Source organism: Phodopus roborovskii, unplaced genomic scaffold (assembly GCF_943737965.1).
Source record: "Phodopus roborovskii unplaced genomic scaffold, PHOROB, whole genome shotgun sequence".
NCBI lineage: Eukaryota > Metazoa > Chordata > Mammalia > Rodentia > Cricetidae > Phodopus > Phodopus roborovskii.
In genome coordinates, this window is record NW_026126517.1 from 30606085 (window position 1) to 30632542 (window position 26458).

Here is a 26458-nt window from a genome sequence, read left to right on the forward strand (position 1 = left end):
CATAACTAAGTCAAAATATATATCATTTAAAACAAAATACTTAAAGAGTAACTACTTTGTTTTATTTGTTAGGAACATGCAAAGTTCTCCAGGGTTTGCTGCCCATCAGAGAGGTTGGTATTTAACTTTCAGCAAGGTTCACCATTACTTCACACTCTGTCTCATGAGCATTTTTAACTAACATCATATCTGTGCTAGATCTGTGGGGTTTTTTAAATTACTTTAAGATGTATCATAGTTGAGGGGAGTTAAGGTATAGGTTACTGGTAGTGCATGTACAGGGTCTTAAGTTTGATCCCAGAAATTTAGAACAAAATTAAAACCATATGTATGTGCATATATGCAAGTATACATTTGTGTGTGTGTGTGTGTGTGTATCCTATTTTTACTTTTTGTGTGTCAAGTAGTGGTATCCTTAATAAAGCTGTAATTTTTTAATATAATTTGGGGGAGCATTATCAGTATGGATTATTGCAGAACAGGTATACTTTGGGATTTGTGAAGTATACGGTACTTATTTTAGTTTGTTTCTCATGAAATTGTTACATAATATTATGTTTTTTAAGGCTATCTTTTAACTATAGATCTAACATGTAATATGGTGTATAGGTCAACAACATAGTATCTTGGCCATATTTTAAATGCCTCTGGTATTGAGTTAATTTTTGTAATGCCCATGTGTTTCAGCCCGAACAAGAAACGGAATTGCAGAAATCAAGCGACAAAGATGGCTTGCATCTCAGGCAGCTCCTGTCAATTCAGAATTACTGGTTTTACCTTATGGTTCAGGACAATTTACCACTTCTCCTTTGGTAGCCACACAAACTGTTAAACCAACTGGCCAAATTTCTGCTCCAGTGAAGTCAAATATTGTAGTAGTCAACCAGTCACAGTCACAAAATGCAGTAACTAGTAAGTTTAAGTTTTATTCCTAAATTCTGTTAATCCAAGTACAATGCCTTACGTTTATAATACAGAATCGTGTCCCAAGAGAGAGATGAAAGAACTTATAGAGAGAGCAGACTTCAAGTAGTTCAGCAACGAGAATGTAAGCATGGAACTCTGGGTGTGATTCCACTGCTGCATAAAACTGGCTCACCTGTAATCCCAGCACTGAAATTCACAGTCATCCTCTGCTACATGCCTTCAAATAAAAACATCTTGACTTAGTTAAAATCTAGGGATCCTTGTAGTTGAAATCTTCCTATTCAAACTGAAGTCCATCCTTGAATTTGTCAAATTTTTAATTTGGGGGTAATAATAGGAAAGACCTGATTGTGTTTTTACATAGAAATATACATTGTATTTTTACCTTGAATGTTAGTCTGTCCTTCTGAAACATCTTCCCAATATATCACTATATTTATGTATTGAATATTTTGTATATTTTCAGAGCTAGAAATAAAGTTAGACATAAAGTTCTAACCTAGATCGTTCTTGTTATATACATGCTTATTTGATGTTAAAAAAAAAAAAGCATAGTAAGAAATGGCAAGCAAGGTAATACATGCTTTGGGATTTGAATTCAGGACTCATCTCTCAGTCCAGAGGAGTGATTTTATTGTCACCCATTAAGATTACAATGCAAAGACACTGGCAGGCAGATCTCTGAGTGTAAGGCTATCCTGGTCTACCAAATGAGTTCCAAGCAGATGGGGCTTGGAACCCTGTTTCCAAATCCTGTTCTACACTAGGAGCATTCCTTTGATACTTTCTCTATAGTTGTTTTCTTCATGTTGTATTTCTTTTGTATTTTGTTAAACGTAAAACCGTAAAGGTGTAGGGACTGTATTGCATTAATCTTACTATCTTGGAAAGTGCCTTGCTTGTAGCAGTTCTTAATAAATGTTGGATTTTAATATACAATAATTATTATCTAATGTTTCTTATGCTGTTACATGTTTAGAAAATGTGTGTTTCTTTGACTTATTGTTTTCTCTTAAAAATATAGCTGCAGAGTCTTTAAATATCATTCCTGGTCCTCAGGAAAAGAAAACTCAGACCAGTTTAATGTCTCCTGGTAGACGTAAAAGGTAATTACTTTTTATACTTGATATATGGCCAGTAGCCATTTAACACAGACAAAAAAGAATTTAGCAAATATTTACACTGAATAAAGTAACTAGATTAAGTTCCTGGGACTATTATTGTATTCATTCCAAAAACACATTTTCTCCAACATTTGGACTTCACTAAATTTGAGTTGTGTTCTTTAATCAGTGGTTTGTTTCCTACTGTTCACTAACTTTTTGTAGTGATGTGTGAGATAATGCACAATTTTAGAGTGTTTTCTTAAATGAATATAAATATTAGTTTTATGGTTCAGAAGAACACATGAAGTTTGAAATCATAACAGCATGTTTTCAGATATGTTTATTGTCCATAAGAACACATGAAGTTATAACAACATGTTTTAAGATGTAATTTCCATAAAAATTCTTTCTGTTTTACTTCAACTTCTATTTCTTAAAGAATATGAGAGAATATAGAGTGGGGTCTTGGTTTTTTTTGTTTGTTCTTTTTAAATTTTTCAAGACAGGGTTTGTTGAGTTTGGTGGCTATCCTGAAGCTCACTAAGTAGACCAGGTTGGCCTTGAACTCATAGAGATCTGCCTCTGGGATTTAAGGCATGTGCACCATCACTGAGCGAGAGATCGGAGCTCTAAATAGTTTGGGTTTTTTAATCATTTTATTTGTTGTTATTTTATTGTGTGCATTAGTTTTTTGCCTGCATGTATGTTTGTGAGGATATCAGATCTCCTGGAACTGGAGTTAAAGACAGTTGTGAGCTGCCATGTGGTTGCTGGGAAATTAAACCCATGTCCTCTAGAAGAACAACAGCCAGTGCTCTTAACCACTGACTATCTCTCCAGCCCTTCTAAATGGTTTTTAGATGATTCCTCATATGCCAACCAATAGGTTTTGTGGGGTTTTTTTCTATAGTTTTTACTATAAGCATTTTGTAATTCAAGGCTAACTTTATTATAGGCTTTCTAATTTAACGACATTAAACAGTAAAACATTCTTAATATTCAGAAACATTCAACTTTTTATTATAAAGTTCATGAATATCTAGTTATTTTTTCATACATCCACTAATACAGTTGGTCTCAATCCATCACAAGGTAGATAACGGGGCTGAGGGTGTTAGCTTAGTGGTAGAACATGTGCCTAGCATGTATGATCCATGGGTTAAATCTCCAGCAGTACTAGAGAAAGAAGAAGAGGATAAAAGTTACAGAGCTAGTGTGGTATTTTGATTTATGTTTTATTTTTTGAGGGTTTTTTTTTTTTTTCAGTTCTTTCCTTATTTTTCATTGTTTGCTGTTCAGTAGAACTCAAGCTCATTACATATGACTATATATCTGGTAATGCTTTTTCTGTTCTTTTGACTTTGTTGTAATGAAAAGAGAAAAATATGCCTACAACCATGATTATCTCAAGATTTGTATATACATTATTATTGATCTCTGAAACATAATAGTAAAACACAAGCTTTTAAAATGTATTTCAGTGAATCACAAAGAAAGAGTTTTACATCATCTGGACCTCATTCTTCAGTAAGGAATTTACAGGATCCAAATGCATTTGCAGTAGAGAAAGTAAGTGACCTTCCCAAAATTTGCAGCTTGAAATATTCTCAAATTTAAAAACACTGATGTATATATAAAGAGTTATGTGTGTATGAATTTTGTTATTAATATGAGAGCATTTGGATTGCCTATTGAATAGAGAATTGTAACTAGAAAGTAGTACTTAGAGAACACACATGGCAAATTCAAGTAAAAATTCTTTGTGATTTCCGGATCCTGTGATTTAATTGAGCATTCTGTCAGGATCAGATAATTAAAGGCCTTGTGAGACAAAAACTAGAACTGCGTTTTAGATGCACTGAAGAACAAGTTGATAAAAGATCTGTGACAACATTTCTGAAATGCAAAATACTTTGTTCAGGCCTGAATGTAGAGGGAGGCACCAGAGCTTATGTTTCTACTTACACCTGTCATAACTACTGGTATAGATTCGTTTTAGTGGCTTTTTATTTTTTTCATTATTTATTTAGAGATGACATTTTGTTATGTTGTTCAGATTGAAGTCAAAATCCTGTCTGCCAATTTATACTCCTACCCCAGTCTCCCAAGTTGCTGGGACAAAAAAGCATTAATTTTTGTTTCATTTGGTTTTTGGTGAATAATGTAATATTCTTTTCTATTCCTTTATTAGTCTTGATTTTCTTTTTTCAGCAAATGGTTATTGAGAATGCAAGAGAGAAAATATTAAGCAACAAATCTCTTCAAGAAAAACTAGCAGAAAACATAAATAAGTTTTTGACTAGGTGAGTTGTATGATTCAAATCTTTGATTGTTTTTGCCTAATCACCCCATAACTTTAACAGGTTTCCTTTCTGTGTTACAGTGATAATAGTATTGCTCAAGTACCTAAGCAAACAGACAGCAATCCAACAGAGCCAGAAACTTCAATTGATGAACTCCTAGGACTTCCGGTATGAGTAGTTTTGTGTGTGTGTGTATGAGTGTGTGTATGAGTGTGTGTATGAGTGTGTGAGACTTTTGAATGTTACGTACAGTTAGACCTAAATTGTATTTTGGTTTTAAAATCATTGCCAAAAAAAACTGTATGTATAAAATCTGAAGTAGTTACAATAAAATGTTAATCACATATGTAATCTGTTTCTGAACACATTTGAGCAGTGAACACATTTCAAAAATTCATTTATTTAAATAGTAAAAATGATAAGTTTTCTTTTCTCGCCTTCTAATAGCTTACCTGCTTTACAGATATTGGTACAGCTTTATTGTACACATAAAAATTATTCATGGTTTTCTAAGTATTCAGTACTTGCAGATACCTTTGTATTTGATAAATAGCACTCTTGCCTTTCATCTCCATTGCCAAGGACTTGTTTCCCTATGATTTAGGCTGGTCCTTAATCCCATACTGGATAAATATCTTTTATTTTAATAGAGCTGTCTTTACTTCAGTTGCTTCCCTCAGTCTTTAGTCTATATTCTCCCATTCTATCAGTTTATATACCCTAGGGTGGCCATTGTTGTAACTAACAGGTGTCTTGGAGTCTTTTGTGTTTGGGGGAAGCAAACTGCACTAAGATCTCTGTAGGTGCCCTGACCTTCATGCTTTGAAAACTCTGTAGGCATTAAATATCCTGCCTATGGGATGTGAATGTAGACATGAGAAGTAATTTGCTGGAGCTTCAGGCTTTTCAGTCCTCATACAGTGAGCCTCATAGTAGAGAAGTGGTTCCAGAGAGCCTACTGACCTCAGGCTAATAGTCTCTGCAGTTACCAAGTGATGATAGGCTTGCCTAGCCACAGTGAAGGTGACGGTTGCTAACTGTATTCTTCAATGCCCAAGCCAAACTCTTATTAAACTGTCCAGCATTTACATATCTATCTTCCTTATTCCTATAACTCTAATCCCATAGCTGTCTCACCTTGAGTATGTGGGAAGTTGATTCTAGGTTCCCTGACTTGTTGTGATTATACCATATTTTCAGGTCTCAGGTTACCTCATCTTAGTAGAATCCCTCTCAAGATTGTGTTCACTTAAAGCCCTTCAAGACAGTTACAAAGCCTCTTTACTGCTAACCTGGCACAATAGGGGGCTCACTATGTTGCCAACACTCCTACCAGCTTTTGAGGACTTTGAGAACCATGGGTTTGTCTTGTAGCTGTCTAAGACTGCCAATCTTTTTCACTGCTGCCACATGGCTTAATTTTAGGGTGAGGTTTATGTTTGCCTTCCCCAGCCACCAGTGGAGCTATATGCTTCTTAGTTCCTTTTTACTGTATCACCATCACCATCTGTTTATTCACATCTTATAGTTATCCTGTTGCCCGCTGGGGTGTCGGATGTTGTCTTTCCACCCATTCAGAGTCTTGATCGTTCTTGTCCTGACTCTTCTCATCAACTACAGTTTCTATTCCAATAGCCCAGACGTTTTCTTTTAAATAAGTAAGTATCTTGTTCAAAAGCAATTTTCTTGTAGGGAAATACTCAACAGTAAAGGTCAACAGCAACATGAATAATTTCTCTGGTATTGAAGCCATATTCTATTTATTCATGCCTTTATCTTTACTTTGCAGAGTGAAATCCACATGTCTGAAGAAGCAATACAAGATATATTGGAACAGACAGAATCAGACCCAGCATTTCAGGCACTCTTTGATCTCTTTGACTATGGTAAGTACACCATTTATTCTAGCAAGTAGACAGAATTTTCTTCACTATCTTGAGTAACTTAACTCTGAATAAAGAAACATCACCTAGGGTTTTGTTTACTTAGAAAAGTTTACCTATAAAAATGGAGAATTGGGTTTTGGTTCAGTTTTTTGTTTTAATTTTGTTTTGTATTTTGATTTGTCAGCATAAGCTATACTGGGTCTCTTACAGTTCAGGTAAATATAATTGAGAGATCTTTAAAAAATGCAATGTATTCAGCATTCTTTATGAACTTGTTACATGTGCAGATTTTTGAACCTTCCAGAAGATCTTAATAAACATTTAACATTAAGAACCGCCATTTGGCCTGGAGAGATGGCTCAGCAGTCTACTTTTCCAGAGGTCCTGAGTTAAATTCTTAGCCACCATGTGGTGGCTCACAGCCATTATAGTGGGATTTGATGCTCTCTTGTGGCATAAAGTCATACATAAATAAATCTTTTAAAAAGAGAGAGAAAACTATCAGTTGACCCCAGGTAGTGGTGGCGTGAGCCTTTAATCCCAAGCACTCAGGAGACAGAGGCAGGCAGATTTCTGTAACTTTGAGGCCAACCTGTTATACAAAGTGAGTTCTGGGACAAACAAGACTGTTGTTACGTAGAAAAAAAGCCTGTCTTAGGAAAGGGGGAAAAAAGAAAAGAATCAGCAATTATAGTCAATTGTCGTGACATATGCACATTACCTCACTATCAAAAGGCTGGGGCAAAAGGGTTGCTTGAACCAAGGACTTGAAAAGTAGCCTAAGGTATTATAGAAACACCACAAATGAGGAAAGTTTAGTGAGAAAATCCTTTAATTTGTAAGTAACATATAAAAAGCATGTTAACACTTTTAGTGGGTGGGTGGGAATACCTATAATATTCCTTAGGGCTTTAGAAGTAGAGGCAGGAAAATCAGGAGTTCAGGGGCATCCTTGGCTGTATAATAAGTTCAAGGTCATCCTGGATCCTGGGCTACCTGAGTCCCTATCACACACACACACAAAAAAAAAAATAAATTAATTAAAAAAAAAAAAAAACTACAGTATGATTGAAATAAAACTTTTAAAAATTATTTGAGAATGGCAGTATTTGTGCTTTTTTTTTTTAGTATGATCATTTAATTATTTCTCTATTTTCTTTTTAGGTAAAACAAAGAATAACAAAAATGTATCACAAAATGTTTGTAGTCAACATATGGAAACTAATCCTAATATAGTCTTAGCTGAAGAAACTAATCTAGCAATTAAAAGTACTTTTGAAACAGAAGAATCTGGTAAGATTTTTTATTTTGTTAATGACATCAATGAAAATGTTAAAATTGGTCTCAAAATTCAAAAACAAAATACTATTTAATCAGAAGTTATTCAAATTACTACATAGTTCATTTTTATGCTTATAATTTTCTATACAATGAGAAAAATTGTTGCCAAATTTCTTGTACTTTGATTAAAAGATTAATTTTTTTCATATTCTTTCATAGAGCAATGGACACACAACCTAGTAGTAAATAGTATTGGCCAAATGGACAAATCTATAGCAAAATAATTTCATTAAGGCTTGGATTCCAATGCCAAATCTGTTAAAATCGTGTGTTAAGGGTTTTTCAGCCTTCTCAGTTGAGCAGACAAGTCAACAGTTGTTTAAAGGATTTATACAGTATATGTTGATAGTCTTGAATTTGGTTATTTGTAGGTTATGCTATCTACTATCTCTACTGTCTTTATTCAGAGCCTTACAATTCTGTCCTTTATGGAGTACCAATGTAGCATAGTTAGTCTATACTTAGTAAGCATTTTATGAATTAAAGGAAAGCATGAAAAAGTTGATGTTAAAATTTTAAAATATTGAATTTTCCTAAAAAAAAATCTTGTCAAGTATGGCAAAAATTTATAGAAATACATAATAAAGATGTATATAAACTTGCCTATGGAATCACCTCTCAAGTGAGAAAATGATCATTGCCAGTACAACAAAGAGTTCTTTCATTAACTCCATTCTCTGCTCCCTGGATCTCTGTTCTTCAGATAGCCATCATCTTCACTTCTCATAATTTGGTAAATGTTATGCCATTTTCAATACCACCAATCTCCATTTATTTAGTCTCTCTACAAGCTATTGCCTAATCATCATTTCTCCTTCCCTGTTTTTTTGTTTTGTTTTTTGTTTGTTTGTTTGTTTGTTTTGGTGGTTGGTTGATTTTAGAGATAGGATCTTTCTGTAGCCCTAGATGTCCTGGAACTCGCTCTGTAGACAAGGCTGACCTTGAATGAAGAGATCCACCTGCCTCTGTCCTGCAATGCAAGTGCTGGTATTAAAGGCATGTGCTGTCACCGCCACCACCCAGCTCCTTGTCTGTTTTCAAATGCTTAATGGCTTCTAGTTTTCTCACATCTTGTCTTCAAAAACTAGTTTTGGAATATCTTTCTTTGAATTCATTGTTAATAACAAAGCTCAACTTTCCATTTCTTAAGCTGAACTATATTTTTATGTTCATTTGTGAGTTTGTTCACATCTAGATTATGTTTCACTTAAACAAAATAAAACTTGTAATGCTACTCTCAGAAAGTCTTGTAAATTTGTTAAGAAACCACTTTCGGGCTGAGAATGGAGCTTGTAGCAAAGTGCTTATGTAGCATAACACTCAACTTAATCTCTAGCACACTGTTTTATTTAATGTCACTTATCCTGTGTTTGTGTGACCTAACATAATTTCCAAATCTCCCTCAGTACAGAATTAGGTGGGCTTTACACATAATATGGTTTTTACTAGTTATGATAGTTAAGCATTTTTCTGGATTTTTCCTTATTATATTTTTTCCATATTTGTTCAAAGGGTCTGAATTATGACTGCTGTAAGACTCACTATGTCAATGCTACATTGTTTCCTCTTGAAAAGATTTTTTTTTTAGTCTCCCATCTGCCTTTTTCTATACTATTATAGTATTTCTCATACCTTATTACAATTTTCTGTTCCATGTATTCTTTTCTAGCTATCTTAATCTCTACAAGATCATTGAGTGACTAGTTCATATTTGCATTCTAGAGATGTGTATGGTTTTCCTCAATAAATATGTTAAATGTTAAAGTGTACACAGAAACCGTGTTCATTGTATAATATGATCTTGGTCTCCTTTCACCATTAAAAATAAATCAGGCAAAATAAGGTCTGTCTTGGCAAAATTTGGAAATCTCTTCATTCAGGAGGCTTGAAACATGAGGATCAATGGAAGTTCAAGGCCAGTGTGAGATACATACTATGAGACCTGTTTAAAAACAGCAATAAGAGGGGGAAAAAAAAAAGTCAAGATAGGGAAAACACTGTTTCCACTATTGTTTAGAGCCAGCTTAGGGCATTTTGTCTTCTGGTAAGTACCGGATGTTCTTACACATCTTTTTATTTTCCTTATTTGGCATCTGTTTTCCTAGGAACTTGGGAAACAATTGGACCTTTGTTCACTGCATCAGTCTTAAGTTTATTGGTATGCCAAAAGGTTTGTGTTTTCTTGGCAAAGTAGGTTGTACATGAAAAGTGACTGCTTCAGAAGCAAAACATACTCAACGTAACTTTCCATCAAACTGGTGTTTTACAGATGGGCAATCTGGTCAGCCTCCATTTTGTACATCCTATCAAAATGAAGATGTATTATTAAGTGATTTGAAGAATGGCGACAACCATGATGTTCTTCGACAGGAATCCCAGGAAAATTTCTCCCAAATAAGTTCTAGCATTCAAAAAAAGGCCTTTAAAACAGCTATAGCTGCTGAACAGAAGTGTGCCCTTGATATTACCTTTGAGTCTGTATCAAATTTGAGTGACTTTAACCAAAGAGGAAGCTCTACTGAAAGTAATGAACATTGTCCTGAGTTATATACCAGTCAGATGTCCACTGAAGCTGAAGTGGCTATGGAGGTTGAAAAGAATTCTTTGTCTCCAAGTTTGCTGAATGAACCACAGTTACAGCCTGATCAGCCCAATATGCCAGTAACTTCATTTGTATCTCTTGGTGGTGAAACACATGATGAAAACTTAATTCTCTCTGGGAAAAATTCCCAGCTTTTGCCCCCAAGTACTCCATTAACTGGAAAGCCATCTAAAAGTCAATTTTGTGAAAATTCTAACAATATAATAAAAGTTAAAACTAATTCCCTTGGTTCTGGGTCCCTAGATTCTAGTCAGACTCAAAACAGTAAAGTTGAAACTAATAGTGAATCGTCAGTTGCAGCACAGCCACTACCAAATTGCCAAGAGAATTCTCCATTGCAAAGTAAAACATCACCTGTGACTGTTGAAAGTTTGGGTTTAAATGTATCTGAACAAATAGAAATTCATCTTGAAGAATCAGGCCCTTCAGATAAACAGATATCCAGTGGTTCAACATCTGTTGGCTTAAATCATGCAGAAAACAAGACTGAGACACTTAAGTCTGAGAATTCTCAAGAGCCTTCCTCTTCTGTGAAAGAAGCCGATACTATTTTTCTCTCTTTGGGTGAACATAACAGCTCTGAAGAAGTTGCATTGGTCCCCCGCGAGGGTAATCCTGTGAAAAATAATCATTTGCTTCCTTCAGAAACTGGTGGTTCCGTGGGAGAGTCTCCTGAGACACAAAATATTGATGGTAAACCTAGCAAAGACTCAGTGGACGTAGATGCATCAAGTATTGTCTCTCTCAAAATTATCATTAGTGAAGATCCATTTGTTTCCTCAGATGCAGAGCTTAACAGCGCTGTATCTAGTATCAGTGGAGAGAACTTGCCAACGATAATTCTGTCTTCTAAATCTCCTGCCAAAAATGCAGAATTTGTTACATGTCTGTCTTCAGAAGAAACCACAAGTGCTGTTGTATCTGTTGAAGTGGGGGATACTGGCTCAATGGAACAAAACCTTTTAGTGCTCAAACCTGAGGAACCTGTAGTAAACAACCCTCAGAACGAAGATAGCATTGCTTTTTCAGCCAGCGTCGCACCTTGTGTTCCTAAGGACGGAGGATATATACAGTTGATGCCTGCCACAAGCACAGCCTTTGGCAATTCAAGTAACATATTGATAGCTACCTGTGTGACTGATCCAACAGCCCTGGGACCAACTGTCAGTCAATCTAATGTAGTGGTATTGCCTGGGAATTCTGCACCTATGACTGCACAGCCTCCTCCACAACAATTACAGACACCACCAAAGTCTAACAGTGTATTTGCTGTCAACCAAGCTGTGTCACCAAACTTTTCACAAGGTAACTCTAAGAGCATATTGGAGGTGAGCTGGGGATATAGTTCAGTGGAGAAGCACATTATATAACATGTGCAAGGCTGTGGACTCTATCTCCAACACTATGAAAAGAAATACATGTATGTATGTGTGTGTATATAATTTATATATGTGTGTCCATATATACTTTGGAGCCTCTCTAATTTTCTTGTGTGAAGTCACTAAGAAGTAATATAGATAGTTCCTATGACAAAATATTATACAAGTAATTGCTTATGCCTCTTTCTTGCTACCCAATTCAGCCAGGTTTTGATTAAATCTGGTAGGCTGTCACTTTAATTTTTTTTTTTCTTTGCACAGTTTTTAATCTACAACACTAAGCTGTAAAAAAGAAAAGAAAGCCTAATTCATTGCCTATCTATATAATACTTTAACTCGATCTAGCAGGATATTTCCTTATTTTTATTATAGTTATAATTCTTTTGGGGAGTGGAGTTCAAGACAGGGTTTCTCTGTGTAGCCCTGGCTGTCCCAGAACTTGCTCTATAGATCAGACTGGTCTCAAAATCAGAGATCCACTTGTTTTTCTCTCTCTAAAGGTGTGTCCTGCCACCACCTAAGCGCTAGTTTTAGAGAGGCTTTCAAAAAAAACCCTCTCTGATTGCTCACATTTAGAAATGATTCACGTTATAACAGTCTAAGAATTCCCATTGTTACTGATTTATAGACAATGAAATTTGATCAAATATCAACTAAGTATTAAATTTGATAAATCTATTTCAAGAGCTATTTCAAATGAGGTAAAGGAGAGGCTGAATTGTTGCAGAATATGAAGTTTGTATTAAAATTTAGATGAATGAGGTAAGATTTGAAGCCAAAGCAAGTAGGATAAGCATTCCTGGATATTTGGCAGGTTTGTGTGAAAAAAAAAAGATCAATCTGGCACAGGGATAGTGTATTCGGTAAAGGTACACTCACTACCAGGCCTAGATTACTATAGCTTTTGTGGTTGACTCCTAAGGACCATGTACACACTCTAATTTTCCTTTGGTAGTTTAATCTGGTTACAAAAGCATATTCTTTCAGTATCATTAAGATATAATATATTGGGTAAATGGTTAAGGGCTATAAGTACTTGTAATCCAAGTTTTCTGCTACAAGGTTCAAACATGAGACAGTCACTACTCAGTTCCTAATTAGTTTGTCTTTGTTAGAAGAATCTGTATGTGGTAGGATCTTCTAGCCAGAGAGTCTCAAGCTTAGGATAATGTTGCTAAATGCCCTTACCCCTTAATGTTTAGATTTGCTTTGTCTTGATTTCTTAACTTTATTACTGTAATTAATCAAAATTTATAAACAAGATTGTCTTAATTATGGTTATTAGTATTGTGGTGAAAACACCATTACCAAAAGCGACTTTGGTGGAGTAAAGGGTTTATTTCAGTCACAGTTCCATATAATAATTCATTAAAAGCAGTGAAGGCAGGAACTCAAGGCAGTGACCTGGCATCAGGAATTGATACAGAGGACATGGAGGGATATTGCTTACTAGTTACCCTCACCCTGGCTTGCTTATCGTGACTTACTCAACCTGCTTTCTTATAGAACCCTGGACCTATAGCTCAGCAATGGCACCACCCACAATGGGTTGGCCCTTCCCACATCAATTACTAACAAAATGTTTACAGGCTTGCCATTCTTAAAGAGGTAGTTTCTCAGTTGAGTTTCCCTCCTTTCAGATAACTAGGTTGTGTCAAGTTGACATACAACTAGCCAGCACAGTTGGCCCATTATCTCCTTGCCACACAAACACATCACTGTTAAGCCATAATCTTTCACATCAATATCAACATTACAATGTAAACCTGCTAAAATTTTAAAGTCCTATGGTCTTTAAAATTTTATTTTCTTGAGGTTAGAGAAATGGCTCAGTAGTTAAGAGCACTTGCTGTTCTTCCAGAGTCCCCAGGTACAATTCCCAGCACCCACATGGCAGCTGGGGATTTGGCACCCTCAGACAGACATGCATGCAGGCAAAAGACATAAAATAAATCTTTTAAAAAATTCAATCCCTTGGGCTGGAGAGATGTCTTAGCAGTTAAGAGCATTAGCTGTTCTTCCAGAGACCTGGGTTCACATGGCACTCACATGGCAGCTCACAGCTGTCTGTAACTCCAGTTCCAGGGGATCTGACACCCTCATATGGATATATATGCAGGCAAAACACCAGTGCACATAAGTTTTAAAAATTTTAAATTCAGTCTCTTTAAAATAGGCAATCTCTTTTAAAATTTAGCCTTTTAAAATTCCAAGTCTTTCAGTTGTATGCTGTTGTCAAATCAAAAATAAATAATTACTTCAGGAGGGAAGAACCAGGACACAGTCACAATCTGAACAAAGCAAAACCAAACTTAAAACAATATAAGTCATTAAATGTCTGATGTCTGAGATTGACTCACAATCTTCTGGGCTTCTCCAAAATGACCCAAAAGGCTTGGGTCTCTTCTCAGGCTCTGCCCTCTGCAGCACACATAGCTTGTCTTCCAAACCATGGCTGACTCCACTCCACCACTGCTGCTATTCTGGGTGGTTATCCTAGTGCTCGCATCTCCAAAACTGCTGGGGTCCCTTGCTGCAACTCTGCTGCATTTTCAATGATAGCCTTTCCTGGGCTCTCTTGCCATACAGTGCCAAACCTCGGCTGCTCTCCATGAGCCCTTCATGCCTTCAAAACCAGTACCACCTGGGTGACTCTTAGACTACCAAGATTGGCTACCAGTATGAGGTACAACCTTGGCTGCTTCTGGAATACAGCTTCTGTGCGCTGGCCCCAAGGAAATACTTCCCAGAAGACTTCACTTCAATGATGCTAGCCTCTTAGTCACAGCTGATTCTTCAGCACCAACAGTCCCAGCAAAGCAAAGGTTTTATATCAGTAGTTCTGGGCTCTTATTAATCATAACCAATTCTTCAGCTCCAGCTGACCAGATACTACTGATTCTTCACAGAAAAGGCCCAGGACTATCTTTGCCTTCCTCTGAAACTTAGTGAGCCAACCTTCATCGTCTGTATTGTTCTTAATATTCTTACTTCCCAAGGTCCTAAAGGACAGCTCACTGAGCTCTTAACATCTAGTCCCAAGCTCCAAAGTCCTTGGACAGTCCTCCCAAAACATGGTCAGGGTTGTCAGAGTAATACCCCACTCCTAATACCAACTTCTGTTTAGTTAGGGTTACTGCTGTGATGAAACAATGACCAAAAGTAACTTGGGGAGGAAAGGGTTTGTTTCACAGTTCCATGTAGCACTTTATCATCAAAAGCAGTGAGGGCAGGAACCTGAAGGCTGGAGCTGATGCAGAGATTTTTCAGGAGAGAAATTTTGGTCATAGAATTTGTTTCAAAATACTAATATTTTGACATGTATTTGAAGCAAACCTGATTTTAATGAAAATTGTTTTTTAGGATCTGCCATCATAATTGCTTCTCCAGTCCAGCCTGTACTTCAAGGAATGGTGGGAATGATACCTGTGTCTGTAGTTGGACAGAATGGGAATACATTCTCTACTCCTCCTCAGCAGGTAGCATTTATGAACTAAAGAATAGTGTAAGAAAGCACTCCAAACAGCATAATTAATTCTATGGGTTTTTGTTTGTTTGTTTGTTTTCTTTTTTCCTTCTAGGTCCTTCATATGCCTTTAGCAGCACCTGTTTGTAATAGAAGTATCACTCAATTCCCCGTTCCTCAAAAATCTCAGAAGGCTCAGGGACTCAGAAATAAGCCTATTGCAGGTACTTGTTAAAATTTTGAGTTCAAATCAACTTGATGTCTGTAAAACAACTGAATGTTTCCTCTTTTTTTTTTTTTTTTGGTTTTTGGTTTTTGGTTTTTGTTTTGTTTGTTTTTTGTTTGTTTTGTTTTTCAAGACTGGGTTTCTCTGTGTAGCCCTGACTGCTCACAGAGCCCTGCCTGCTTCTGCCTCACCACCAATATCCAGTGAATGTTTTCTTTTGTACACCTTAACAAGCAGTCCTCCTTCCCTTCAAGCAAGCAGTTTTTGATTGGACAGCTTTGATTCTGGTAAATCCCTTTGCTGAATGCTTTAGCTTTTATCCATTGCTCCTTAGTATGTTCTTTGGAACTACCTAAGATGGTAATCTCTATTTTCCCAAATAATTTTAAAGTGTTTAACAAAGTTTGCATAGCATCTTCTCTTGTTCCCTTCTTTTGCCAGTAATCCTTTACTCATTAAAACACACACACACACACAGAGTTACTCTTAACACAAATTTTTCTTAGTTCAAATATTCATAATTTTCTTATCTGTCATATCTGTAGTGTCCTACCCTGGTTTTTGAGATTCTTAGTTTTCTGGTTCATCCTGTATGTTAGTTGAGTGAAACTCCACCCCATACATAGTAGAATATGTGACTTGCTATCTATATATTTCATTAAGTCTCTGTTACTCACAGGATAAAATTGAAGCTCCTGGCCTATGGCAAACTCTAACCCACAGGTGGGAGACTAAAATGAGGTTAGCGCAGGTTGAACAAGTTAGTAAGACCCTTCTTGGGAAGGGAAAAGAAATGAAGGAATTCCTTCACCCTAAGCATTCCCTAAGAACCTTATGGATTTTATTGGAGTGTCTTGTAATGTCTTCCTTTTTTCCTCCAATGTTACTAACTTGGAACTCCCTCCACCCATCCCTCTCATTTCCCTCCACCCATCCCTCTCATTTGTTTGTTTTGGGTTAGTTTGGCCTAGGAACTTTTTAGTTTTGTTAATCTTTACAAAGAATCTGTTCTTTGTGAGGTTAATTTTAGATATTATTTTAGTCCCTGTTTGTGCCCTGATCTTCATTATTCCCTTCCATCTGCTTTCTGCATTTGTGTTTTTTTGAATCTTAAGATGCATCATTGTTATGTGACACTGTTCTTGGAGAGATGTGAACAAACATCCCCTTGCCCCAGATAAGGAACAAGGAAACTGACCATAGATCAGAGTCTAATTTGGTGAACCAACGAGCTCTTCTGGATTTACTTGTAGGAATTTGGGTGAAGGATTACTAAGAGCAAAATTACTTCAACAGCTGTATCACCAAAAGGCTGGGTGAGAGCTTACAAAATCTAGTAATCTGGCCAGGTTACAATGGTAGCAGCACACACCTTTAAACAAATCTACAGAACCTGGTCTACAGAGTGAGTTCCAGGGCAGCAAGGCCTACATAGAGAAACCCTATTTCTAAAACCACCAACCCCAAAATAAAATAAATCTAGAAAAATGGAGTGTACTGTACAGCCTACAGATTGGAGTCCTTTCCAAGTAGCTCTGAGTATCTGAGCCTTTTAGTGGGCTGGTCTCTGTTTTTTTTTTTTTTTTTTTTTTTTTTTTTTTTTTTTTGTAGGCAGTAATAAGTTTTCTGTAACATGATAATAGGTTTCTCCACCGATGCAGTAAGCCAGATCAAGCCAAATTGAAAGGCAAAAGAACAGGTTTATTCGAGCAAGGCAACTCCTGGGTGAGCTCACTAGCCCCTAAGAAGTCCCATCAGGTGGCTGAACTAAAGCAGGGAACATTTATACCCTATAGGTGAGGGGTTATTTCACAAGATGGGTTTCTGCCCACATACGGTCAAAAACTGATTGGGCTACTGGCAACTTCAAGGGAGGGGTTGCTGCAACTGCCAAGAATGCAGAACTGGCCTTTCTGACACCTTGTTGTTGTTGTTGTTGTTGATTCTCTGAGAGGGTGGATTTGGAGAGGGAGAAATGGGAGTTCCTGGATAAAGCAGGAGTGGGCTGGAGGTTACAGCCATACAAGCAGTTTTGACTGTTCTACCTCTTCAGGTTTCTGTGCTGGTCTTTGACTGTCTCTCAGCAGTCCTTATTGTTTATATAAGCTTGGGGAGGGAGGGACTCTGGTACTCTGGTCGGCCTTAGTGACTTCCTGCCGCTGTGGAGTTGTTTACTTCCTAAGTTTAAGGAGATTCCCTGAAAGATGCATTTTTACTTTCCTTTTAACATCCCCAGTCTTAAGTCATTTCCCTACAAGATGGAAGGTTTTAATCTCAGGAAACTGCTATACAATAACCATTAGGTTGGCCATGGGGTAGAGGCTCATGATTTAATCCCAGTACTTGGGAGGCAGAAGCAGGCAGATCTCTGAGTTTGAAACCAGTCTGGTTTACAGTTCCAGGACAGGCTCCAAAAACTACACAGAAACCATGTCTCAGGGGAAACAAAACAAAAAAAACACAAAACAGTAGGTCATTCATTTAGGATATTTGATTAATCATTCAGAAGTATTGTTTAGTCTGCAAGTATCTAATTTCTGAGGTTATATTTTAAATTAGTGTCTATTAGTTACAGTAGAATTCCTGGCAGTGCTACCTTGGTTGTTCTGAACTACCTTAACATGTGCTTGTCTTAGAGTGTTTGTTTTTTTCTTTTTTGGTTTTTCAAGACAGGATTTCTCTGTGTAGACCAGGCTGGCCTCAATCTCACAGAGATCCTCATGCCTCTGCCTTCCAAGAGCTGGGATTAAAGGCTTGGACTGCCACCACCTGGCTATCTTAGAGTATTATCAACTTTGAGAAGTAATTTGCTGGGTATAGCAGTTGAGAATTATTTACTTTCAGAGCTTGAAATATACCTTTTGTGCCCTTCTGACTTGAAGGGTTGTTGACAAGAGATCTCATGTCATTTTGATGTTTCTACCTCTATGTGAGTTGGTGTTATTCCCTTACAGTTTTTGCTGTAGTTTCTTTGTTCTGAAATTTTGGCTATTATATGTTATAGGAGTGCTCATTTCTGGCCACTTTTGATTATGGTTTGGGGTTTTTTGTTGTTTCTGTTTTCTTTTTTTAAGGTTTTGCCTGCCTGGTGTTCATGGAGTTAAAAGAGGGAGGGCACTTTATCCCCTGGAATTAGATGGCTGTGAGCCACCATGTAGGTTCTGGGAAATGAACCCCAAGTGAGACTAACTAGTGCTCCCACCTCTGAGTCACCCCCCCCCCCATTTGTGTTTGGATCGCTTTCTTTCTCTAGACTTGGGAAATTCTTGGCTATGATTTCATTGACTACATTATCAGCTCCTATCCCTGGATGCAGATTTGGTCTCTGGAATATATTCCTTTTTCTTAGAAATTTGGTTTTGTTTTTTGTTTGCCTCCTTCATGTCTGTATTTGCCTCCATCACCAACATTCTTTTTTTTTTTTCCCCTGCTTGCTTTTGTGTGTTGACAGTGCTTTGTGCTGTGGCTTCATTTGATGATTGTTTTTTGTTGTTGTTGTTTCTACAACTTTTATGTGGTTCTTTTTCATCATCTTTATTTCCTTCATGAAATTTTGCTTCATGTTTTTACAATTCTCCTTTAAATTACTGATTATTTTATATGCTCTGGTAACTAATTTTCATGTCTAGGTCATGGATTTTCTTGTCTGTATGTTTGAGTCTTCCATATAGTAATTGATCTGTTCATAAGTGGGACTCTGGAATCTTTTTAAAATAGTTGTCAATATTTAAGTAGTCAAGTGAAAAGGAACAGGGAGAGAAAAACAGTAAAAATGATAAATTATATGTGTTAGAGGTATGAAAGCAGTACAGAAAATATTGTTTGTTAGTTTGGAGAAAGGGAGGATGACTATAAAGCCTTAACTTTCATCTGAACTCTTAAAAGTACAGAAGTATGAATACAAAAAACAATTAATGACAAAAAGGAAATGAAAAAAATAGGTCAAAGATTTAAATACAAACTATAATTGATAGAAGTATGTTCCTGTTATGCCCAAGTCCAAAGGATTCCCCCAAGACCACCAGGTAGACAGACCCACCAAACTGCAATCGCAAGGTTTATTGTTTCATCCAACCATGACAGGGACTCTGTCTAGCAAGCTGCCCAAGCAGCCTCCAGAGGGAGTACTGTCTACTGCTAGGTTTTTAAAGACAAAAATCATAGGGTTACATCAGTAGGGGAGGGATCATGGTTCAGATCCTGACTGGTTGACATTTGGGGAACAGCTAGGGGAATTTAGCAGAGTCAGAGCAACTGGTTTGTTAGCATTTTTGATTTGTTGGCTACAGATGGGACCATTTGGTGGTTTCAGTGGTTTTATCTGTTACTTGCAATAGCTGTTCTCATTGGTTGGTGCTGGGAGGGAGCATTCTGTGGTTCCTATGGCTTTTGTCTGTCCCTTGAAGGTGGTTTATTGTTAAACAGGTTTCCAGGTTCTATCTAAGTCTAAGAAGAAGGTTGTCTTGGAGATTTTGCTCACAACACAAAAACTAGAGGCTAGGGGATTGGACCTGTTCTGAATGCTTTTCCACAACCTTTACATTTATATAGTTTCTCTCTAGTATGAATAATAAGAGTTGAATGGGAACTTAAGGCTTTGTGACATTTATACAATTTCTCCCCAGTATGAATTATTACAAGTGAAGCCTTTGAGTTTTGTTTACCCCTTTCAGTTCTCAGTTAGTATTTCTTCTTAAATGGGGAGACCCTTCTGCTTTGCTTTAGTTTAGTCTGTAAAGATGCTGTAGCAAGTTTGCCAAACTGTCCATACAGCTTCTCCTTGCTCTTGCTAGGGTGGGGGCTGTTGAGAATCAGATTGAGACCCCTTACTACAGGTGGTTCTCTGAGTTCAAGGCTTGGTCTACAGAGTGAATTCCAGGACAGCTAGGCTGTTACACAAAGAAATCCTGTCTCCAGGGGAGGAGAAAAAAAGAGAGAGAGAGAGAGAGGGAGAGAACTTAAGTTTAAGAAAGCACCTTGGGGAAAGGAACTATGATGAATCAGAAGTGGTATTTTTAAGACTTGGAATTTGGATGGAAGAAAGTAAAAATAAAATCACTAATGGGGGGGGAGAGCTACATGAAGTAGAGATAAGACTAGATAGACTTTTCTCTATAAAGAAGTCAGCTGATATATCCAGCCATACCACTCAATACTGGGATTAAAGGTGCGTACTACCAGCACCCAGCAAATTTAAGCTTTCTCAGTCTAAGTACAGTTGACTTCCTTTCTCAGTTTCTTTGACATTGGCAGATTCAGCCAACCATAAGCAGAAGAGTTTTTGGAGAGTTGTAAATTACATTTACATTTGTGCTGTGAACAGACTTTTCTCATCATTTTTTTCCTGAATAGTACAATATCAGCTATTAACATGATATTTGTATTATATCATCTGAGTAACCTAGAGATGATTGAAGGCTATGCTTTAGTTATGTACAAGTACAACTCCATTTGTCTGTAAAGAACCAGGCATTGGTATCCATGGGGTCAGTTCACTCAAAGACACTGGTAGAGAACTGGTATATATCGTAAGTGCCATTAAAAGTTGTGGCTCTTGAAGGCTGGATTCATGTTGGCCTGAAATGAAAGCAAATCGTTTGGTCTGTATTTACATTTCCTCTATAGCGTGGTTGAGTATGTTATAGAAAATGTAAGTATTAAAGGAAAAAAAATATAGCTGGGTGGTAGTGGCACACACCTTTAATACTAGCACTTGGAAGGCAGAGGCAGGTGGATCTCAGTGAGTTTGAGGTCAGCCTGGTCTACAAATCAAGTTCCAGGACAGTCAGGATTGTTATACAGAGAAACCATGTCCAAAAAACATGAATAAATAGTGAATAAATAAATAAATGTGCATGTATGGAAATGTTTTGTTTGCACATTAACTGTCATTTAGATTTTTTTTTCTCCTGTAATAATATTATGTGGCAATACTCTTTCACAGGAATATATTCTTTCACAAATGTTTCTAATGAATTAATTTATTATTCCAGGAAAACAAGTAAATAATTTGACAGATTTGTCCAGTCTCTCAGGAGCATGTCATATACAGAGGTAAGGATAAAATAATTTGTATCATAGATTATTAAAATGCTCAAGTGACAGATTTCATGTTGCTAAAAGTAAGATGTTTTGTTTTCATTTTAGTAGAGGTGAAGCTTCTGATAAGAATATAGCCACTGAACTTGGGAAAAAATTAGAAGAGGTCACAATTCCCCTCTCATCAGAGAGAGTAGCTCCTGCCAGCAAGCCATTTGAAAGTCATCGGCGAGTGCTCTGTTTCGATAACACCATTCCTTCTGTGATGGATACACAGGGACCACAGTATAAGATGACCTCCCAAAACAAAGAAAAGAAGGAAATGCCCTTTCCTCATCTTGACTCAGCCATTGTGCCCTCCACCTTAAAACTGCCTCCTCATAATGCCATTAAAAGAGAGAGAGAGAAAACTGTGCCCAAGATTTTATCTAAATCAGAAACTGCCTTTAGTCGACACACCACTGTGAAAGAAATTCAGTCTGAAAAGAAAGGTTTTCCCACAGATGTGGCCCTTGACTCTTTCCATAAAGCAACAGCTAACAAGGAGAATGAATTGCGCAGTGATGGGGAGAGGCAAAAGAGTCCAGATTCTTCTAAACTGCCTGTTGGGCAGCAGAATGGGAGCTTGCGGAATGAAAAAACTATAGCTTCCCTGCAGGAGTTGACCAAAAAACAAGCCACATCCTCAACCAATAAAAGTGCTACTTCTATAGGTGGAGCTGTGAAAGACCTAAAACAAGAGCAAAGTAAATCTGCTAATTCTATAATTGGTGCAGAAATATTGCAGGATGTTCCATTGCACAGTCCAGCAAATAGGATTACCGATACTGATTTACCAGTACCCCGGACACCTGGCTCAGGAGCAGGGGAAAAGCATAAAGAAGAACCTGCTGCCGACAATATGAAGGCACCCTCTAGTAGGCGCTTTGGTGAAGATGGCAGCATGCCCAGAATAATGGTCCCTCCTGTCCCTGCAGACTTGCCTGCCTGCAGCCCAGCCAGTGAGACAGGCAGTGAAAATAGTGTGAGCATGGCTGCCCATACACTTATGATTCTCTCTAGAGCAGCAATCGCTAGAACTACAGCAACTCCTCTGAAAGATAACACACAGCAATTTAGAACATCTTCAAGGAGTGCTACAAAAAAGCGGAAAATTGAGGAACTTGATGAGCGGGAGCGAAACTCCCGTACTTCTAGTAAAAGTCTCACAAATTCATCAGTACCAATGAAAAAGAAGAAAATCAAGGCAAGTTGGAGAGTTTTTATTTCACTTCCACTCCTGTCCTTTCCTTCATTGTTCACAATAGAGAGCTCAATACTGTTTTACTACATCTGCCTGACCAAATGTGCCCTTAAGATCATGTACTTGGTATTGTTTCTCAGTCATTATGATACAAGTTATCTATAAGTATCATCCTTAGGAAAATTGAGTGTTTCTGTCATGGTATCACCCAGGATTTTTCATTGGAATATATAAAATGTGAAAGACTGGGAAACTACCATTACAAGAATTAACAAGTAAAACACTACCTTACTTTCTTTGACTTGGAGTTTCCACGTGTTTCCCATCTTTTCCTTAGTTTTTAATAATGGTTAACTTGGCAGAAGAGAAGAAAAACTGGTGCCCCTTGTTTTTTCTTTAATCATGATTGTCTATAGTAAGGTAGTACAAGGAGAGTACAATAATAAATGCAATTATCTGAAATGTGGGTTTTTTTTTTTAACTAAATAGACTGAATCAAAAGTATGTGAATGCCATAGGCACAGTATTATTGAGGTTCAGTGTCCTGTGAGTCTTGAGTTTGAATTCTGTTTCACATGCTTGTCATCCCTGTGACTGTCCATGGTTAGCCCAATAGTCTCTTCTATGCTTCATCACTTAACATAAAATCATATGTTTTACCCTGTGGTTTTATAGTCTACTACTTCAAAAAGCATTTCTATACTTAATGTTTGGAACTTGGTTAGTGACTCTTTATGTTAGCAAAGGGGTCAGCTGGTAAAGGTGCTTGTCCTCAAGGCTGATGATTATAAAGTTTGATCCCTAGGAACCATCTTGTAAAAGCAGAAAAACTCCCCAAAACAGTCCTCTGACTTGTGCACTTGTGTGTGCAAGTGCATGCACACACATACACAAAATAAATAAATCAATATTATAAAACAGTATGTTAGTAATGCTTTCTGAGGTCTATGGTTTGACAAAAATAACCACATTAAAGGAAGCATGTTCTCATCTTTTTACCTAAACAAATATTTAATTGCAATTAAAATGTATTTTAACATTGGGTTGATTAAAACCTATCTGTCTTTCCCCAGAGAAATAAAATTGTAACAAACTCAAAAATGATGCAATTTTAATAGTAAAGAACACAATATAATGTTTTAGATAATTTACTATGAAAATAAACTGACCTAGAGTTTATTGTTTTTCCTTCTCTCTTTGGTTTTTGTCTTCACAGAAAAAGAAGCTACCTAGTTCATTTCCTGCAGGAATGGATGTGGACAAATTCTTGCTATCGTTGCATTATGATGAGTGAACACCCTGACATAGAGAACAGTAGCTGTTTAAAACTGGTGTCCTTCAAACTGTGCGTGTAGGAAATGGGATAGTGACAGACTCTGCAAACATGACCTGCACTTTCATTTTACTGAAATTTCACTTTATATCTAAGTCATGCTGTTTCTGAAGCAGCTTCCTAGTGTGTAAATAGACTCTTTTGTTATATTTTTATTTTAGAAAAGAATGTGCAAAAATGTAAGTAAAGCCGATCTACAAAACTGTACAGCTTTGACATTGTATATTGTACATGTGTATATCCTATAGAAATAGAGCTTAAATCAGCCTAATGTTCCCACACTGTCTTGACTTCTATGATGCCCAAGGCTTCTGGAGTAGTTTCTCATCTCCTTTAGAGGAAGATGATGGTTGTTGTTATAAATTACCTTCAGCCAATATTAGTAAGACACAAATGTACAGTAATAATGATAACCACCTCAACTGGTTAGTAAAATACCTAATCAGAAAGCAACAGTTTGATGATTTTTCTCCCCAAAGTCAATAATTTATCACCTTTTCTCATAAATTGCAGTAAAAACTAACTATATTTCTAAAATTCTGTACTTTCTTCCAATCATCTGTTCTCTTTGTTTTAAAGAGATTTTTTTATAAACCATTCATTAAATGTTCTGATACTTCAGTTATAACTTCTTGATCTTTTACAGAACATCGAATGGTTACACTATTGAGCCATAAAAAATTGAGTTATGTAGTAGTTGAGATTTCTTGATTATATGTAAACTTTCCCTAAGCACTGGGGATACAAAGAATTGCACTAATTCATAGAAGTTTTCACATACTAGTGACCAATGCACATTTAATTTAAATCTTGTATGTAAAAGCTTATGTGGAGAATTTTCTTCTGGTGTCTTTGAAAGTCATGTCCATCATAAGATGTAAAATACAAATCATAGTTATATTGTAATTTAGTTTACCCTAAAGTGGAATGTGTAAATAACTATGTCTGTATTTACTTACCTATAGAACATTGTGTTCCTTAAAGTGTTATAAATAGTTGCTCTCAAGGTCCTTAAGGGGAGTGAGAGGTGCCTTTCTCTTTGTTGGGCGAACTTATATAAATAGTCAAGTTGAAAAGCTGGCTTAAACTTTAATGACAGACGTTATCATTAATACTTGACCAATTGTGCCTAGATATTGAAGTGTTTTCATATGTCCTTGCTGTTTAAATATCGATTTATTAGGATTTTTTTCTTCCTACAAGTGTATATTTTATTAAAAAGTCACTTTCTTCAACCATTTTTTGTACTGGGCCTTTAACAAATAAATCCATCCTACTGTAACAACAACAAAAGTTTTCAATATAAAAATTATGTCTTTTTAATTGCTAGAATTCACTGTACAAATTTATATTGTGAGAAATTTTTATATGACTGATCTATTCCTAAGGAACTAAATAATCATACAATTAATGTTTACATAACTCAGCTTGGGTCTATCCTACAGTTAGGTTTGAATAAATATATTTTCATTAACTTTACAAGTTTGGATTTATATTGACAGTTCTATTTAGAAACTTTTTATTAAATTTCTTTGCAGGTTAATTCTCGCTATTTTTCAGGAATTCACATAAGGTAAAAAATTTCTTATTAACACAAATCTGTGTGTTGCATAGTGAAAATTCCTAAATAAGTTAACTCCTTTTTTTTTTTTTTTTTTTTTTTTTTTTTAGTTGTTGTGTCTTTTTGTTCGTGTTTTTTAGTCAGTGTCTTTCATGTAGTTCAGCTGGTTTTGAATTCATTATATAGTCAAGAGTGACTTTGAATTCTTGGCCCTCCTTCTCTCTGAGTACTAGTATTGCAGGCATACACCACACACAGCTTCTTTAAAAGATTTGCTCTCTTGTTCTTTGGGGTGGGGTGGGGAGGTTTGTTTGTTTTGTTTTTTGAGTTTGATGCCAGCTCTCCTGGGTAGCTCCGTTTGGCATCAAAGTCAGATCCTTCTGCCTCCCAAGTTCTGGAATTAGTGTGTGTTACCATGCCTGGCCTTCAGGATTTTTAGTGAAGTAGCCTGAAACACTAAATAGTAAGTTCAATGACAATTTGCACATACACAAAACCTGAGGAGCTATTTTTTATTTCTCCGCCATTTTCCCTTAGGACTAGGCATGAAGCTTGATGATTTTAAACTATGCTGGCTGGCCAGCAAATGTCAGCAATCCTCCTTTGTTTCCCACATCCCGATTCAAGGATACATGTACACACAGCTATTTACATGTACACTGTTTATGTGGGTGCTGAAAATCTGAATTCAGATCTTTGTACATGTACAGCAGTCAGCCACTAAATCATTTGCTCTGCCTTCGTTTTATTGTTTTTAGGTATTGCAAGTAAAGACATCACTGAGCATTTTTGTAAAGAAACATTTGTTTACAATAGTTCTTTCTTTAGGAGACATTTTATCAGTTACATTTCTGCTGGCAAGAGTAGTTGTCCTTTCTCTTGTTGTTGTGTTGCGCCCCCCTTCCTCCCCAAACAGGGTTTCCTGTAGCTTTGGAAGCTGACCTGGAACTCAGTAGAACAAGTTGGCCTTGAACTAACAGAGGTCTGCCTGCTGCCTCCCGAGTGCTGGGAGTAAAGGCATGTGTCACCACCCCTGGCAGTAGTTG

General features: G+C 36.7%; 1 protein-coding gene across 1 annotated transcript in view; it reads left to right on the plus strand.

Moving 5' to 3' along the window:
* Positions 1 to 25333, plus strand: part of LOC127231745 (protein NPAT) — a 39298-nt gene extending 13965 nt beyond the window's left edge. Inside the window, exons 5-18 of the mRNA XM_051197474.1 lie at positions 73 to 113; positions 688 to 912; positions 1952 to 2033; positions 3515 to 3602; positions 4245 to 4336; positions 4417 to 4504; positions 6126 to 6222; positions 7387 to 7515; positions 9833 to 11470; positions 14908 to 15023; positions 15126 to 15234; positions 21230 to 21290; positions 21387 to 22521; positions 23735 to 25333. Coding sequence (XP_051053431.1) covers positions 73 to 113; positions 688 to 912; positions 1952 to 2033; positions 3515 to 3602; positions 4245 to 4336; positions 4417 to 4504; positions 6126 to 6222; positions 7387 to 7515; positions 9833 to 11470; positions 14908 to 15023; positions 15126 to 15234; positions 21230 to 21290; positions 21387 to 22521; positions 23735 to 23812 — 3979 coding nt within the window. The 3' untranslated portion in view covers positions 23813 to 25333. The remainder of the gene's footprint in view (positions 1 to 72; positions 114 to 687; positions 913 to 1951; positions 2034 to 3514; positions 3603 to 4244; positions 4337 to 4416; positions 4505 to 6125; positions 6223 to 7386; positions 7516 to 9832; positions 11471 to 14907; positions 15024 to 15125; positions 15235 to 21229; positions 21291 to 21386; positions 22522 to 23734) is intronic.
* Positions 25334 to 26458: the final 1125 nt, after the last annotated feature.